Source organism: Trachymyrmex cornetzi, unplaced genomic scaffold, assembly GCF_001594075.2.
Source record: "Trachymyrmex cornetzi isolate Tcor2-1 unplaced genomic scaffold, Tcor1.1 scaffold223, whole genome shotgun sequence".
NCBI lineage: Eukaryota > Metazoa > Arthropoda > Insecta > Hymenoptera > Formicidae > Trachymyrmex > Trachymyrmex cornetzi.
The window spans coordinates 3,593,137-3,607,536 of NW_017296881.1; the positions used below are offsets into that span (position 1 = coordinate 3,593,137).

A 14,400-nucleotide genomic window follows, 5' to 3' on the forward strand; every position below is an offset into this window, starting at 1 on the left:
AGTATTATCATCTAATAATCATCTAATGAGACGTTTGTACCTTGTTTTGATGCAATCAATATAATTAAACTGTAGACGTAATTATAATCGATACAGAAATTCAGTTTTGATTAAAAAATTTACTTAAAAATTTAATATTGCGTCAGTTCATTTTATATTGATTTAATTAATCGTAATTTAGATTAATACAAATATATCCCATGATTGTATATTTAAATTTAAATAGATATTATTTGTCCTAATTTCATAGATATTTATAGATCAACATAAAACACGCATTGGTATCCGTATGTGTATATAAAAATGTCTCGTAAATAATGTGCTCTCAAATTTGAATGTAACCATATGTTTTGTTTTTGTCACTAGAATAAGTGTTAGAGTGAATCCATAGTAGAATAATCGGAATGCAAAGATATCTAATGTGACTGATTCAATTACTACTCCTCAATTGTGTGAAATATGTTAAGTGATAAAATTATTGAAACTAGTAATTCATACTTGATTCTTTTATATCTGTTGACGTACATATACATATCAACCGTTCTTTTTACGTAACAAAAATGTGAACCACAACAAAAAAGAAGATTACAATTTTACATTCTATTATACATATATGAGCTATAATTATCGAATTATAGTTTATTTATTTTTTATTCTAATTATTTATTACTGATTTATTAGTATTTATTATTAATTTAATTTTTGTTGCCTGATTTTATAACGTATAGTACAATATAATTAAATCATACATTACATAAGTGCCGGTTCAGTGCAGTATACTTTCAAAACAAGACGTTCAATTTGATTTAATTTGAAAAGGTAGGTATGTTCAATATTACATTTTTCTAACGTTTTTTTAAACAAAAATTGCAGTATTTGTCAATTACCATAGAAAGATAATCATAATTCTTAAACATCGCATAATTTTTTAAATAAAAAAATTACTTGCACAGCTATTAATTTTTTACAATAATATTAAAAAATATAGTTTTATTATTTTAAAATAACTTTTTTAAATAATTATATTTTAACATATAAATAATATTTTTCAAAGAAAAATAAGGTCATTAATTTATTCATTTTCGATAAACCTTCAAAGATATGTAATCTTTCTCTCTATTTTTTTACAAATTAAAAACTACTAGGCAGCATAATTTGCTGCATAAAATAGTTTTTGACGTATATCTCGTTTTGCCAAAAACAATAATTTTTTGTTGTACACACAGACCAAAATATATCAATTAATATAACTTTAAAAAAATATTTTATGAAAAAAAAAATTAAGACTTACTCTGTTCTAAATATTTAAATAATATCTTAAAAGATATGTTAAAAAGATCGAAAAATTAACAAATCTTTGACAAAAGTAAGTCATTCGGATAGATGAAATCCTTTCATATAATAATATAAAATCCTTTAATAACAAACACACTTTTATCCAGTATATTCTCTATAATTTAAATTTTTCTCACGATTTAGACAACTTCAGCGACACCAGAGTTCGTATGCAGGACAGAGCAAGAGGGAAAATCTGATTCACGTCCCGCATCAAAGGCAGAAGAAACAGAAGAAAAGAAAGGCTACGAAGTCGACGAGGTCGAAGCAAAAGAAAGACCAGAGTTCAAGGAGGAGGATCGTCCCGAATCTTGTAAGGCAAGATTAACGCAGGACGAGCAAACAGTAGCCGAGGAAGATTCGAGCGTCTCCACATCAGATCCGGTGGCAGTAAAAACCAATAACAAAGAGAAGATCAAGCAACTGGTATCCACGGAGATCAGCCTCGAGCAACAATTGGAGAACGTGCAGCGACAATTGCTGGCTCTGAAGCAGCTACCAAGTGAAATCGAAAATCACCTGAAGATCGTGTCCGAGCAACTGCACATGATTATGGAACTTAGTGGCGTGCAGGGATCCCTTGGCAACAGAAACGGTGGCTGCCGCGGGTTGTCAGGTGACCGAGATTCGTAATCGTGTTCAAAATAGCCAGAGCGGACCTTGACGATTATTCTCTAGGCATATTTTCGAGTTTCGTCGCTATGTGACTTCGATTCTGAGTGGATGCCAATTCTCGCGTCAATATTAAATTAAAAAATGATTAAATTAAAAAATAAGAGATTGCATTCTATTAAAATTAAATATTTTTTCAAACAAAACATTGTTTCGATATCTTATATATTTTTTTAAATTTAACTCATTTATATTTAGATCAATTCAAGTGTATGAAAATAAAGCCTAGATTAAATAGAGAATACTTTTAATTTTTTTATAATTTGTAATTTTGGATTCGTTTCATTCAGAAGAGAATACCATGGCACGGCAAAAGGACGACGAGGAGTTGGAACAGCAGGAGGAGGATACTGACGAAGAAGACGAAGAATTTACGGAGACTTACGATTACATCGAAGAGATTGCGTGTTTGGAGCGAAGGACGTCATCGAGGTCAACGCCGCAAGTGATCGAGCCCAGTGATGACGAGGGGGAAATGGAGGAAGAGGAAGCGGAGATGAAAGAACTGGACGGTATGATTTCCGTGAAGAGCGCGGACGAGGAAGGAAGTAGAGTGAAGAAATTTATCGTCTCTTATGAAACTAAAGTTCTAAAATCGCCCAGTCCAGCACCATCGCACGGTAACTATCAATATTATTTATACTCGTGCATGAACTCTCTGTTGGTCTTAAATTTCGCAAAAATACTATAATTAAACAGTGAAGTGTAACTTTATAAGTGCGTAAAATTTTGCGATATTAAAATATTATTTTTCGTATTATGTTTGAGTTAGATATAAAACAATGTTGTAAAATACAACAATGCTACATTATAGGAAGTTTCGAACCAGATCCTAAACTGTCACCAAAAGACCAAGTTATACAGGAACTCCAGGTACCCGATGAATAGAATGATCTGTGTCTTAGAATGAAATGATTCCTCTTTATATTATTCGTGCTAAAAAATTACAAACTCGTTAAAATGTTGATGAAAGTTCACCCTGTTTTAAAATCCTTAATGAGTTAATTGCGTAAATGTACGATGAATCAAAATATGTATCAGTTTTATGGTTGATATTCCTATTTTGTGAATTTATCGTTCCTGCATCACCTCTTTGCCATAAATCGATTTCTATATTGATGTTAAAATAGTTTATACGTGTCGTGAATTTCGTAATTTTGTTTCCTTTTACGCGATTGATGCATGGTGAACATTCAAATTCGAGCAAAACCATTAACTTGTTATGTTTTAATTTTCAGCAAAGGGTGCACAAGAAAGGCAAAAAGCATTCGCAAGAACTGTGGCCGCAGGCTAGGCAACTCGAACTTACGCAAGGTCGCCGATGGAGATGCCCGAATGATTTCTTCAACGATGAGATGATAGCGGAAGTGTTGACCTGCCAGGCGGAAGTTATTCGTGGTAAAGCAATGGGGTAAGTATAATTTTACTCAAAACAATTTCAAAACGAATCAAAATTGTACTACAGGATGGAAAGAAATCTCAAGAAAGATGTTGCGACTGTTCTAAAAGGTATTAAATTAATCGATTGTACAGAGTGAACTTCAAGAAGTATGAGAAGACGAATTTACCAAATTATGATTACCTGATGAATTCGAGTGTTTATAAGATGATTCATAAAATGGAGCGAGAACCGAAAAGGGGTATCCCCGTCAGACCCGCTAAAGTCAATGCGGCGGAAGATATAATCGAAAGAGTTGTAAGCTTCTCTTTGTAATTTTTCACGGCTGTCAATATAAATCGCTTAGACAGAATGGAGGTGATGATAATTAATTGTAAAACCGTGACAAAACCAAAATATTTCTTAAGCGATTTTAAATGTGTTTACGGAAACATTTTAATGAAGTTGTTGGTAGCAGACATTGCCAATTAATCATTGTCATCCCTATGTAATTATGTTATTTGATCCTATAAAAATTACATTTTATATCTTATTTTAAATTAATTAGAATTAAACAGATGATGTATATATAATCTGTCTGTAAGTAAACAACTTCAAGTATTTAATCCGTAATAACTCAATCAAATTATAAAATTAAGTAGATAATTTAAGATTATTATCAATATTACACTAACCAAGGGAAAAGGAAAATTTTATTTCTTAATATATTTTCAGAAATCACCGGCGTTGAGTGTTATAGACGACGGGAGCGCTCGAAGTGTCAGCCACTAATGCAGCGATTATAAACGATCAGAATGTAATATGATAGTATACGCGAGAAATTTATGTGTATTTGAAGAATGTGTTAAATCTACGTATCTTAAAAGTTCAAGAAAACCACTAGAAATTACTAGAAATGTAATTATCTGGCACGTTAATCGCGTCTGAAGAATGTTATCGCACTATCATCAATACAATGTGGTTGTAATAATTCTAAGCATGTGTGCGTACAAGTACGTTTGTATTCAAACCGCCTCGAGAAAGATTTTCTCCGCTATAAAGAGATCTACAGCCATTTCTGGATAAATTTACATTCAGATCAATTAATTCAGCAAACATTTATCCCTGCTGATCTGTTTGGATTTATTTGATCTAAAATGTATTAATTTATTTTCTTATCAATAATTTACTTAAAAATTTTTTCTCTAATTTGATGACTTTGTTAATGTAAAATCCTTCTTTTCAAACATTTTTTATGTTTTATTTTTTTAAACTTTTTGATCATATTGATTTAAATGATATGATCAATAATAAATTTGAATGAATCAGCAGGGTTAAATGCATAAAATGTTTAAAGTCTAATAAACATTAATTAATTTGCGCAACTGTGGCTATTTCTCGATACCGTACACTTGTCTATAATTGTAAATTGCAAAATCAAGAAATCTTATATCCCACCAGAATAAAATCAAGCATTATGTTCCTCAAAATGTATGGCATTAATTACTTTTTTTACCAACAATACATGTTTCTATATTCATATCATATACAGATCACTTAATAATCAGGTGTGATGAGGTACTTAGCAGGTGCGTAGTTGTGCCTGGTAATTAATTGATTCTCAAGGAAAGTGATTTAGAAAGTGAAGTATGTGAAAGTGGCGTCCGTCCGTTTCACTCTGTATTGACATTCGCGTTCGCATCCATTCGCTAATAAGAGGACACTAAATTATTAGTATGAGCTGAAGGATCCGTTTGTCTAACCGCATGCTTGCTATATGCGGGAACCGATAACATCACCTGTCACCATTAATTTCCATTGGTTTCTCGAAGCGGTTGGATACACCCTGTGTACCGTTGTTTCCCACTGTACACGCGGAACCAGCATTCCACTCGATGCGGATTAACCGCGGCGATTGCTGGATCTCCGGAACATGTGATGATTGAAGTCGACCCAGAAAGGCAAATTTCCAAGTAAACGACCGCAATTGTCCGCTCGCTCGGAAATCCGCGGATGAGTCGCGGAGCATACTTTCTCCTTTCCGGGGTTTCCGAGGTCCCTGTTATCCGCGTCTCGCGTATGCGTATGATGGGCTGAGTCACGTCTGCCTTCCTGGCCGATGAACTTCTTTTTAGTTTTCTCCTTCTCTTTCTCTCTCTTTTACTTTCCTCGCTCCCCCCCTTCTCTCTCTCTCTCTCTCTCTCTCTCTCTCTCTCTCTCTCTCTCTCTCTCTCTCAAAAAAAACTCTTCCTCTCACTCTTGCTCACTTAGGGTTCTCCGATCGTGACGTCGGCCTCGAGCAATTTATGTAAAGCATTCTAAGCATGATTCACGAACTAGTTCGCGCCCTCGTGACCGCCACCGGCGCAGAATGCAGTCGCCGCGAGCACGGGTGCGTCCATCAAGGTGTCCTGTCTGCGAATTTTTCGAACTCACACGTTATATTAATGTGTTATATATATGAAAAAAAATGCATTTTGTTCTAACTATATTTAAACATAATGCAACTTGTACTCTCTCGTTTATTATTAATGTAAGATAAAAAAAGTCATATACAATTTTTTTCAGTTATACGGAGGAATAAGGAGAAGATTCTTTTCTTCGATAAATATAATTCATTCACATGTTTTCGCCGCACGTCAATTTCGATAAATTCATATCTGATTGCCGAGAGATTTAATGGGAAGCATGTGACAGCGCTAGGATTTATTTAACGAGTTTCCATTCATGACCTCCTACGCGACCTATCGACGACGATGACTAGATCCATTTTATTTTATATTCTCATGCATTGGAAGATAGCCTTCGAGATGCAAAGAAATTCCAAACATGCTCATATATTTTAAAAATTCAATTTCTTTTTATACACGCATTTTAACCCTGAATACTGCATGATTCTCATTTTTATAATAGTTTATTGCTTCAGCTCTATATAATTTTATACGTATTTTTTAAACATGTTAAAGTATAGATGAGAATTATTTAATATTCTTCATATATACTTGTAAAAATAATAAAAATTAATTTTCATTCCGATATATGTTAAGGACCGGAATATCATCGTATTCTAAGAATTAATATACGCATCAACAACAAATAAATAAAAATAGTTTGTCTTTCAAGAGATATCGGAATAAATTTAAAAAAATAAAAAAATAATCAAAAGAGAATAGTATAACTCTCGAAAAAATAAAACTCTTTTTCCTTTATATTTTAATTAATTTCTAAAATAGCTTGGAATTTAAAATTTTAATTGATTCATAAATAACTGTGTGTATGTTGAATCTTTATAAACAGTAAGATAAAACAAGACTTTATGCTATAAATAAAATATTTAGAAATTCTTTTTTAAAAATTAATTAATAATTTATCAAAATTTTTTTCATTCATAATTGCCATATCACTTTTAAAATAATTTGTTGAGAGAGAGAGAGAGAGAGAGAGAGAGAGAGAGAGAGAGAGACAGACAGACAGAGAGAGAGAGAGAGAAAGAATGACGTAATTAGTAGCGAAGAGGAACGGAAAAGGCGCAAAATGCTTGCGCGATCTTTTTATCATGATCATCGAGATGGTTAACTCGACATTCCCGATCTTGTTCCATCCTTTTCCTGCAATTTAGTCCTCCTTTTTCCGCCCCGGCGTTATATCTTATTGCCTACATTTTCCGCCCCTTGATTCCCATCGCCGCGGTGTAAGAAGCACCTTACACGATGCACCGGATGCACAACGTCTGTGGACACGTTCGGTCGACAGAATTCTGGGAATTTTATAATGGATAATAATAAAAGACAAGATTTATTCATATAGCGGTCTAGATTAACTTATTAATAAATTCAATTTATTATTTTAATCATTAATTAAGAGAACGTTCAATTTTCTCTTTCACTCGCCAGTCTCGCTACCTTGGTTCTTTAGCCTCTATTTAGGACGTCGCTCAATCGCATTCCGTCGCAGACTATTATTCCGCGACCTTATTTCAGAACCCAATTGTCTTCGCTTCGTAACTTTGCAACAAAGATGATCGTCATCCAAAGAATTTGTACAGTTCGGACATTAAGATTCCAATGAAACAGTCTGCATTGTAAGGAGGAGTGATTGACTTTTTTGTTCCTCTATCGCTAATAAGAAATCGTTCTTTTATTTCGTTATCGTAGCTGAATCCGGATATCTTCTTTCCGAACAATTTCAGACTCGAGTTCAAAGTTCAAACTGCTCTGTCGGGAAGTCCAAGTGCTGATTTTGAAATTGGCCGGAACTTAATACTCTTTTAATGAAATTTCGTCATTCATTTTCACGATATGTCACTGTCTCCGAAGAGATTTCTGCCAGAACATATAATAATAAATTAGTCTCTCTTCCTCTCTCTATCCCCGCCAGCTGTCCTCTATCCACGCATTTCCCTCCTTCTTCCTGCTGCCTCCCTCCTGCTGTTCCTTCCCTTTCCTTCCGCGCTCTCGTACTCCTCCTCTTCGTTGCAAATCGCGTGGCGAGGACGGAGGAGGCCCCGCTGCCCGACTGACCGTCCTCGGCGCCTCTTATACCTTTACTCCGGTCTGCGCGTTCTTCAGGGAACGTACGTGCCCGTTTCACGTTCCACTCGAGAGAGCGCGATACATATACCCCCCTTTTATAGAGTACGTATACACAAACGGCCAACAAACGGACATTGTCGACCCAATTGTCAGTGGTGCATCGCGATACCTCCAAGGTAGCTGAGCCGAGCTAAGGGCTCGTTCACCCGATAGCCGTCGACAGTTTTCGAGACCGTTCACCGTTCATACGATCGTTTACCTCGACATACGGGCGACAAGTTCGGGCAAGACAGTGATATGGCACAACTGATCGGCGTCAAGCTGTCCAGGTTCGACGGATCCCCCTGGGGTTTCCGTTTGCAAGGCGGCAAGGATTTTGGCACACCGCTCATCGTCCAAAAGGTGAGTCAATCTGGTTCGTCTATTTGACCCCCTATTTTATGATGGGACTTTACGTCAGTTAATATTTATTTTCAAGTATTTTATCAATTGTGATACGAGTACGAGTGATAACGTAGGTCTTCCATAAATCTCTTTTATAACATATTTCTCCTGTCATCAAACTAGCGTTACAATATTCGTAAAATTTTAAAAAGAATGTTCGATCATTATATTGATATATAAAATATATTATACAAAACGGATCTTAATAAATAATCTACCTACATATTATGTTATATGTATTTCAAATGTTAAATAATATCGTGCAATGACGCAAAAATATACATAACATTACGATCGAGATTTAAATGCGATTTAAATGTATTTCATATTTTTTCATGAGTTTCTGCTGACAAATGCGCTTTCTATTCGTAGACCTATTTATGCGTTCTGTCTTTTATCTCAATGATTGGCTTATTACATATAACGTTTCTTGAACATCATTGAATCATCATGAAAGAATCGCGAGAGACTTTTTGAGGGATTTTGAAGGAGCATTTTCAAGAAGCCACTTGAGTTGGATCTCAAGTTGACTGAGGCACAAGCAGTAGTAAAAATATTTCTTGCAGCCGTTTATATATAGCGATGTTTTATATGGCTATTTTCATCTGCGGTTCCTTGTCGTTCGCCTCTATAACGTTTCTCGATAGTCGAATAATTCGACAGTAGAGAGGATCGGCCTCGATGTCACGAAATGCCGACTGTAAAATTAAGAGGTACTATATATATAATCGATCAATGTTCCCATTTGACAATTGAAATCATCGCGAGTAGTGGCGCTTCCACTTCTACTGCAACGATTAATCTCTCTTAAGACGTCGACATATTTTCTATTAGCCAAATATCTATATATCAAACATGTACAGAATACCTATATAATTTATTTTATAATTAAAATATAATCTAATAATATATTTGTCAAATTTTATTATAATTAAAATAAATTTAATGTTACACACATAATCCTAAAATTCAATTTTGATGCAATTATGTGATATCTTCCGTCATACCTGTTGCATTTGAGATTTTTAATGAATTTTGTGATGTAAATTTATCCTGCGACGGTGTGAATGAATATTTGTGAATCTCCGGTACGCGGAAGCGGATAACGATAATGAACTCCGAGAGTAAGAGCGGGATGAAAGTGAAACGCAAACGGGATCCCTCGCGACTCGTCCTCGGAAATGAAATCAGTATCAAAGGCTGAAGTTGACAGGCAGACGGGCACGTGTTGATGTTTCGTAACACGAACCCCTCGTTCTCTCCAGTGTGCGATCTAAAATACCGAAGTCAATTACAACGAATAATTAGAATGTTGAAATCACTCGTTGGTCTCTTGTTTTACGCGACGAAACACATTTCAAGTACACGGAGAAAAATAATTTAGAGATGGATACCTTACAAGACTAGTAAAAATATTCTGGCTATTTTTACCGAATTTGTGATAAATTTTATTTGCCTAAAAGTAAAAATACTGGAGGTTTAAGATAAAATGTACATTATGATTATAGTACATCATTTCAAGTGATTATTATCTTATAGTAAGATAAATTATACTTTCAGTAAAGTAAATCGTACTATTTTCAAGATTGACGATCACAAACAACTCAGAACTTTTATATTTTATTATGCAGTAAAGTAAATTTTGTCAATGCTAAAGAAAAAATTTTTGTCAATAAAGTAAAAATGATTATCATATGACAATCTCATTTACCAGGAATGTAAAGAAAATTTTACATAAGTAGACACGTATCCCTATATAAACTTGATAATTCCATAAAGTTTACTAGAATTCTAGTGTATAATACTGTACTTTTTTCGCCGTGTACAAACAGTTCATAAAAAATATCATTAATATAAAAAATCAGAATATTCCTTTAAGTTTTGCCAAATTTGAAATCAAATTAAGAAAACTGCTAAAAATCGGAGCAGTTTATTTAATCATTATCACTCTGTTTATCATTATTCTCTTTTATCTGTCTTACGAATCTCTCATCATTAATACAATCGGCTAAACTCTCGTTTTCAAAAGGAAAGCCGATCCAAAAAGCGAGTTTTCCTGCGTGCACGCGTTTTTTTTCGTAGTCTTTCACGACCGTGAGACATGATCGCGGGTGTGTTTTGATATTACGATCTATAGAGGAGCCACATACGCGTTACGTAATGCAGTAGCAAAAGCAAATGCCAAATTATTTCACGCGCATCGGCAGAAATCGTTGCCAACTACGTGCGAAACGCCGGGCTCGCCGCCGCCGTCGCCTCCACCGCCGCCTCCGACGTGTTTTGGCGATGCTTGGCGCTGTAACACGAGAAGCTTTTGGCGGACATGTAGAGACGCGGGTCGCACCGCGGATTCTTTCCCCGAGTAACTTTTTCCGAGCGTTCGAGCAACGTTATACGACCATAAGCGCTATTATTAAGAGATGTTGGCACACGAGTGCCAATGTCGAGCTGCGGCGACCATCGCGGATTTAGCGACAGCTTTCACGCGCGAACTGTCAGATATTCGACAACATTCTCGTGCTACCGTAGTCAATAATTTCCCGCGCGTACGTTTTGTTGACGGGAGTATGTTTACGCTATTTCGTCTACTCGCCATATAAGTATTTTAAAAACTCGGATTGTTGTAGACTCATTTCGCTCCGAAGGCCGTTCTCGGGTGATATCTAAAACGTAATTCTTACAAAATACACGCGTAATAATCGTTAATTAAATAATAAAAAAGTGTAATTATCCTTTTACCGTTGAGGAAAAAAAAATAAAAATTCGCCTGCAATATATATATATATATATACATGTAAATCTTTTAGAATAAATTGTCATTCTGAAGAGTAAAATCTTACGTTCTAAAGGATTGAGAATTAAGTCACTCTTTTTTAAGACTGGCTTAATTTTTACTCTTTAAAGTGAGGTTCCAAAGGATTTAAAGAATATATGTAACTCTCATACAAATGATAACTTTGTATTTGATTCTTAAGAGAAGGATACGTATTTTGTGTTCTACATGAAATATATTTCGACAGAAAATCACTATAATTCGGGTCTCACACTAAGAAAAATGGTCTGGTTGGATTAAATAGTGATTTTCGCGGAAAATTGACAAATCAGAATTTTCTGGTTAAATTTACTATAGAATTCTAGTTGAGATAACTAGAATTATGATTGATATAATTATTCTGATAAAAGTAAGAATTGTAGTAGATTTTACCAGAAATATTGTATCAATCAAAATTCTAACAAATTTAACCAGAAAAATCTGATTCGTCCATTTTCAATCAGAAATTTTTTTCAGTGCAATGACGGCAGATTCCTCAAGTTTCTTATCGCTCGCTCAGACCGTTTCGCAGATCTTGACGCGTTTCGGTAAAAGGCGTTGTCACGGTATCCCGCGATCGAGTTCAAGTACCTCGAATTACGAAGTAGAAATCGGATCGGCGATCGTCTCTCCGCGAAAATCTGCCGAAAAGACGCCTTTGACAACGTCGGACTCATATTTCTCGCCTTTCCGAGAAAGCCTGGGACGGCCGGACGCTCGCCGTATTTGCGGCCTCGTAAAATAAACGAACCACGTGGTGCGCTACGAAGAAGGCCAAGTTCGAAACGCCGATTACGAATAAAACCATTTAGCGTAGCCGCGATAATTTCCAACCCTTCAATCGCGCGAATAATTGATCATACGCGTTTTCTTCGGCCATAAAGAGTGCATTTTCGACGGAGTATATCGACAAGGAAATACAATGTGGACGTCCGCGAAATATTTGTATACTATTGTCGGCGATTTTGAAATGCAATAATTTGCATAATATTTCCGCGATATCAAAATGTACACGATGAAAATCAGATGGTTCGATAAGAAATTAATTTTTCATTTCATTGTTACTCGTTTTTATCAATTACGTCAGATTTCTTGCTTGTATAGAAAAATCTAATAACAGAAATTATAAAGTGCTGACTTCTTTCTCTTTTTCTCAATATTTTAATTAAAAATTGGCATATTCACGAATTAAATGTATTATTATGATATTTATTATATCACGTGACTTTTGCATTTCAATGTTATATTATTCGCGAGAGATTCTGTATGATAATTCCGTGATCTTGTTTTGCAAGTTGGAAAAAAATGCGTCCACGAGGATTAGCTCCGATGAGGAAGAGAAGAAGGGAGAGCATCGTTGTACGTCGCTGGTAATCCGAGGCAAATTATTTGGGCGTTCTATTTCGAGAAGGTGCCTTTGCGAAACCCGCGCGAGCCGGGTCGGGCCTCGCTCGCCACGATGATGGCAGCGATTTCGACGGCGACGTCGTCTTCACGGGACCCACGTTTTCTTTCCGAGACAAATAATGCGGCCGCGTGTATCCGGTCTGCAATCCCGTTGAAACGAAATCGAAACGATTTCCGTCGGCCAGCGCGGACAGAAAAATATTTAGACGTGCATTTTTGGAGGCTGCATAAAAGATGTTAGGGCGCGTTTAACGTGATTTATGGACAATGGAGTAATTATGGACAATGCGAGCACGCGAGCCTCATCGATCATCGCGGCAATAAATATTTCCATCAGTAAACCGATCAAACTAGTGTAAATCGACAAAAATACGTATCTCCTCTTATTTACGAGATAGGAATGGTAAGCAAATATCTCCAGTATAATCTCAGATAGGACGACTTCACATGACTTCATTTCCGACTTTTCTTACATATTTTTTATATAACGAATACAACAAAATATCAACAATATAATTTTAGTATAAAGGAAGCTAATAAAATTTTTAATATCAATGACGTGTAAAATATCAATTTTTTAATTTTAATTGAATGATCACACACATTTATGCATCAGTTTTGTAATAATTTAATTTAATTTATTGTGCACCCTCCATAATACATTTTAATTTTTTTTAATTGTACTTTAATATTATATTTCTTGTGTGTGCATATATATATATATGTATATAATATATATAATCAAATTTTTTCATTGTTTTTAATTGCAAGCATTAAATTTTAACAGCTGGTATTACGGATAAAAACTGTTTAAAGATTTAGATACGTAGCAGTATTTGTTAAGTAATTGATAAATCCACCTGGGAGAGCCAAGACTTCTTCATATTGAAGATAGAGCGTATTGTATATTTTATTATTTAGTTGTTGTTTATGTTAGATTATAACTTCCAATCAATCACATGATTAAATGTAAGTAGAACTTCGTTTTTAATTCACCAATATAAATTTATTATTTTATAAATTGTTGGGTTTTTAAAATCTTTCTTATTTAAAAACTACTTATTTCGTACATCATTCTTTCGTTGCACATTATTCGATATTAGATAATAAAATGGCGGGATATTAGATATTGAAATGGCGGGCGGTATTGGACAGCTTAAGTAGTCGACGAGCTTTGGCTTCTGACAGCTGTGTTTTGTTCTAGAATATGAGGAAATTACGAAGCATAGATCTTCTATGGTACGAAGTAAAAAGAGAGAATGATATTATTGTTAAGAAAGTAAAAATAATAAGGACGAACATAAGAAAGACGAATGAGTGATATTCTATTCCGAAAAGTATATTAAGAAATGTATATTAAAAAAGTATATTAAAAGTTACTTAAATAAGGCAGAAGATAGCATTAAAACCATGTACGGACAACAATGAAACCTACAAAAAAACATGTTTTAAAAAAAATATATGTCAGTTCAAAATCACTTTCTAATTTAAAAAAAAATGTAAAAACATTTAAAATATAAAAATCTTGACTATTTTCATTTTTTAGAAAAATACAATTAAGAAAGTATTTTGATATAAGAATAATGTTTTATATCATGTACATTACATTTAATTTTTATCGTTTAAAAAAATAAAATGTCGAAAAAATTTGAGATATCCGATGCACTTTGATCTCCTCCCCCTTTTCAAAAATTTTTTTTAAATAATTAAAATTTGTCATGCAGGAAGTATTTATCGTAAAGTATTCTTCTTGCGAAAAATAGAGATTCTATCGGCTTGCGCTTTCCTCGTTTCCACGGTGAGTGCACCGTTGCGGTGAT

The 14,400-nt window shown here is 34.5% G+C and overlaps 2 protein-coding genes across 8 annotated transcripts in view; both read left to right on the plus strand.

Moving 5' to 3' along the window:
* The window catches only part of LOC108760322 (Z band alternatively spliced PDZ-motif protein 67), a 12,017-nt gene extending 7,840 nt beyond the window's left edge, over positions 1–4,177 (plus strand). Inside the window, exons 6-11 of the mRNA XM_018506201.1 lie at positions 1,480–1,951; positions 2,298–2,627; positions 2,822–2,880; positions 3,246–3,418; positions 3,541–3,703; positions 4,121–4,177. Coding sequence (XP_018361703.1) covers positions 1,480–1,951; positions 2,298–2,627; positions 2,822–2,880; positions 3,246–3,418; positions 3,541–3,703; positions 4,121–4,177 — 1,254 coding nt within the window. The remainder of the gene's footprint in view (positions 1–1,479; positions 1,952–2,297; positions 2,628–2,821; positions 2,881–3,245; positions 3,419–3,540; positions 3,704–4,120) is intronic.
* Positions 4,178–7,820: 3,643 nt separating this feature from the next.
* Positions 7,821–14,400, plus strand: part of LOC108760310 (Z band alternatively spliced PDZ-motif protein 52) — a 35,908-nt gene continuing 29,328 nt past the window's right edge. For 2 of the 7 annotated variants that reach the window (XM_018506181.1, XM_018506176.1), the window contains exon 1: positions 7,821–8,319. In XM_018506181.1, the coding sequence (XP_018361683.1) occupies positions 8,215–8,319 (105 nt within the window). In that variant the 5' untranslated portion in view covers positions 7,821–8,214. The remainder of the gene's footprint in view (positions 8,320–14,400) is intronic. The other 5 variants (XM_018506178.1, XM_018506177.1, XM_018506179.1 and 2 more) reach the window with 5 other exon arrangements.